The following is a 3,301-nucleotide window of genomic DNA, read 5'->3' on the forward strand; positions in this document are numbered from 1 at the left end:
AGCTTGATGGTGCTTATCGTTACACCGACTTCACACTGTTGGGGAACCCCAAGAGGAAGGTATGATGAGCACAGTAGCAAGTTTTCCCTCAGTAAGAAACCAAGGTTTAATCGACCAGTAGGAGAAAGGCGTGACTTCTGAAGGTGTTGCTGGCGGACTAGTGGCAGGGCGCACTACCGGCGTCAGCAACAACGTGGAACCTGCACACAACATAACCAAAGTACTTTGCCCCAACTTGCAGTGAGGTTGTCAATCTCACCGGTTTGCTGAACACAAAGGATTAGACGTATCAAATGGAAGGAGATGTTTGCAGAAAGTAAACATAACATGATTACAGTTGAATTTAGCAGTAAAGGAAATAGGACCGGGGTCCACAGTTCACTAGAGGTATCTCTCCATAAAGAAATAGCACGTTGGGTGAACAAATTTACAGCTGGGCAATTGGACCAATACATGACAAGATGATTACTATGAGATCTGATATGGGCATTACAACATAATACCTAGACCGTAATCCAACTGCGTCTATGACTAATAATCCACCTTCAGGTTAGCGTCCGCACCCCTTTCAGTATTAAGTTGCAAGCAACGGACTATCGCATTAAGCAATGTGTGTAAAGTAAACAATAGAATTACTCTCGGATAAAACGTTGTTGTTTTCTCCCTAGTAGCAACAGCACATCTACAATCTTAGAAGTTATAAAGTCACTCTCCCAGAAAACTAGAGGCATGAACCTACTATCGAGCATAAATACCCCCTCTTAGAGTCACAAGTGTCCACTTGGCCGGAGTTTCTACCAGCAACGGAGAGCATGCAAGATCACAAATAACATATGACATGAATATATAATCAATCTCAACATAGTATACAATATTCATCGGATCCCAGCAAACCAAACATATAGGATTACATAAAGATGATCTTGATCATGTAGGGCAGCTCACAAGATCGATACATGAAGCACAAAGTGGAGAAGACAACCATCTAGCTACTGCTATAGACCCATAGTCCAGGGATGAACTACTCACACATCACTTCGGAGGCGGGCATGGCGACGTAGATGCCTCCGGCGATGATTTCCCCCTCCGGTAGGGTGCCGGGAAGAGCTTCACAACGCCCCGAGATGGGTTCTGCGATGGCGGCCACGACGGAACTTTTCGTGGATGGAGGCTCGGGTATCCAGGGTTTTCCCGAGAAGATATATAAATAGGCGGATGATTTAGGTCGGTGGGGTGCCTGGTGGGCCCAGACCCCCCCTAGGCGCGGGCTAGGTCCATGCCGCGCCTAGGGGTGGTCTGGCCGCCCTGCTGCACCTCTTCGACCCCGATGCATCTACTTTCTCCATTAAAAAAGGCAAGGCAACTTGACGGTGACACCGATGCATCTACTTTCTCCATTAAAAAACAAATGTCTTGGTTTTATCTAGATACGATGATATAGATGTATCTTGATGCATATTTTAGTTGTATGTACACCTCTATTTAGAAAATGTTCAGTCAATTATTTTTGAACCGAGTGAATATTGACAATTCCCTTGTTTGAAGGTTAACGTTCAATCCAAAACGGTCACCGTTCAATAATCCAGCAACTGTTATGGATCAACCTCAATCAGCAATTAGAAATACTGTCGATGACTCTTTTTTTTGCGAATAAATACTATCGCTGACTTGATAGCCTTCGACCTACTCCAGATAGTCGCTCACACGTCAGGTCCATCATGCGCAATCGAATTTCTGTAGATCAATCAGTGATTACATTATAGCCTCTAGGATCCACGTCTGATGTCCTGTGCAAGTGCAAGTGTGGTGCTTCCCCGCCATGTAAAAAAACAAAAAACGAAATGCTGTTGATTGGGCCTTTGACTGTTAATTTTTAGGTGTCAGCAAAACGGCCTTTCCTCGCCGCCGGCCGTCGCCGTCGAGTTCTCCCGCCGCGTCACCGGCGGGATGCTGTAATGCCAGAGCCGTCCCGCCGATCCCACCCGGAACCCGTCGCAGAGGAACTCCTCGGCGTACGCCTTCTCCACCTTGCGGTCCACGTCGTGCAGGAACACGTCGGTGTCGCCCTCGCCGTTCCTCGCCCGCGCCATGGCCGCCGCCGTCCACACCGCCGCCATCCTGCCCGGCGCCGACGCGAAGTACCCCTTGGGGGCGTCCAGCATGAGCATGTCCCACTCGTTCTCGTACACCTCGGCCGGCAGGTCGTGCAGCGCCAGCGGGCACGCCGCGTTGCCGCGCACGGCCGGTTCGTCGGCGCCGGGCACGCAGGTCGGGAACCCCCTGTAGGTGTCGAGGAGGAGGTCGGCGCGGTCGAGCCGGGTGTGGTACTTGACGAGGTGCGCGCGCAGCTGCGGCGACCGCGTGCGGACCACCTTGTACCACTCCGGGTCCTCCTCCAGGAACACGGTGACGCCGCCGGGGTTGAGCGCGTGCCAGAGCGGCGAGTCGTGGCCGAGGCCGAACACCAGCAGCCGCATCGGCGCGCGGCGGCGGAGCACGGCCAGCGACAGCGCGATCTCCGCGCGCGACTGCTGCGGCACCGTCTCCGTCGTGGCGTAGTAGACTAAGGCGTCGGCGAGCGCGGCCAGGCCAGCGGGCTCGTACCCGACGCCCGAGGGCGCGGTGACGGCGGGCAGGCACGGGAGCAATGGCAGCAGCGGCAGCGGCGATCGGAGGAGGGTGGCGACCAGCAGCGTCGTGGACACGAGCAGCGCGGCTCCGGCGACGGTGACGAAGCGGCTCGGGGGCTTCATTGCGGTGGGTCGCCGGTGCGGGAACTGGCCGGGCCTTGGTTTCTTGGGATGTGCTTGACGCGCGCGGTGCGTGCAGAGTTGATGGAGATTGGTCGCGCTTATAAGCTTGCTTGGGGTGTCAGATCGTATGTTCTGTTCTTTTCTTCTTGGTACCCAACCTCGGGTAAACTGGCATTGGTATACCGGGGGAAAAACGGAAATGCACTTTTGATCCCTGGTGAAGATGGCGATTTTTTTTAAAATAATACGAATTTTTTATTTAAGTGCAGTAATAGCGCGCCTTTTCAAAAAATTCCAAAAATGTGACCCGGTCGGTCAGCAGCTGACCGATCGGCCTCTAGTACACCGACTGGCAGTCGGCTGGTGGCCCCCGTCCGGTCACAAGACTAGTTGTTCAGCTACCGACCAATTGGTCAGCTATAGACCGATTGGTCAGCTATAGACCGATTGATCAGCTAATTCCCATGGTTTGCATGATTAATCTTACACAGCCGATTTCCCACCATTTGTCCCCTATATTCCTCCCGTCCTTCCCGCCACGATCTCCC

General features: G+C 53.0%; 1 protein-coding gene across 1 annotated transcript; it reads right to left on the minus strand.

Annotated features, from left to right (window-relative positions):
• Window positions 1–1,830: 1,830 nt before the first annotated feature.
• On the minus strand, window positions 1,831–2,831 carry LOC127298541 (arabinogalactan O-methyltransferase 2-like). The gene has a single exon (XM_051328643.2). The coding sequence runs from the start codon at window positions 2,751–2,753 to the stop codon at window positions 1,881–1,883; it is 873 nt and encodes a 290-aa protein (XP_051184603.1). The 5' UTR covers window positions 2,754–2,831; the 3' UTR covers window positions 1,831–1,880.
• Between the last annotated feature and the right edge of the window lie 470 nt (window positions 2,832–3,301).

This window comes from Lolium perenne, chromosome 1, assembly GCF_019359855.2.
Source record: "Lolium perenne isolate Kyuss_39 chromosome 1, Kyuss_2.0, whole genome shotgun sequence".
Classification (NCBI taxonomy): Eukaryota; Viridiplantae; Streptophyta; class Magnoliopsida; order Poales; family Poaceae; genus Lolium; species Lolium perenne.

Excerpts from the sequence above, each read along its gene's own strand:
- LOC127298541 (XM_051328643.2), bottom strand. The coding sequence starts at position 2,753 with ATGAAGCCCCCGAGCCGCTTCGTCACCGTCGCCGGAGCCGCGCTGCTC.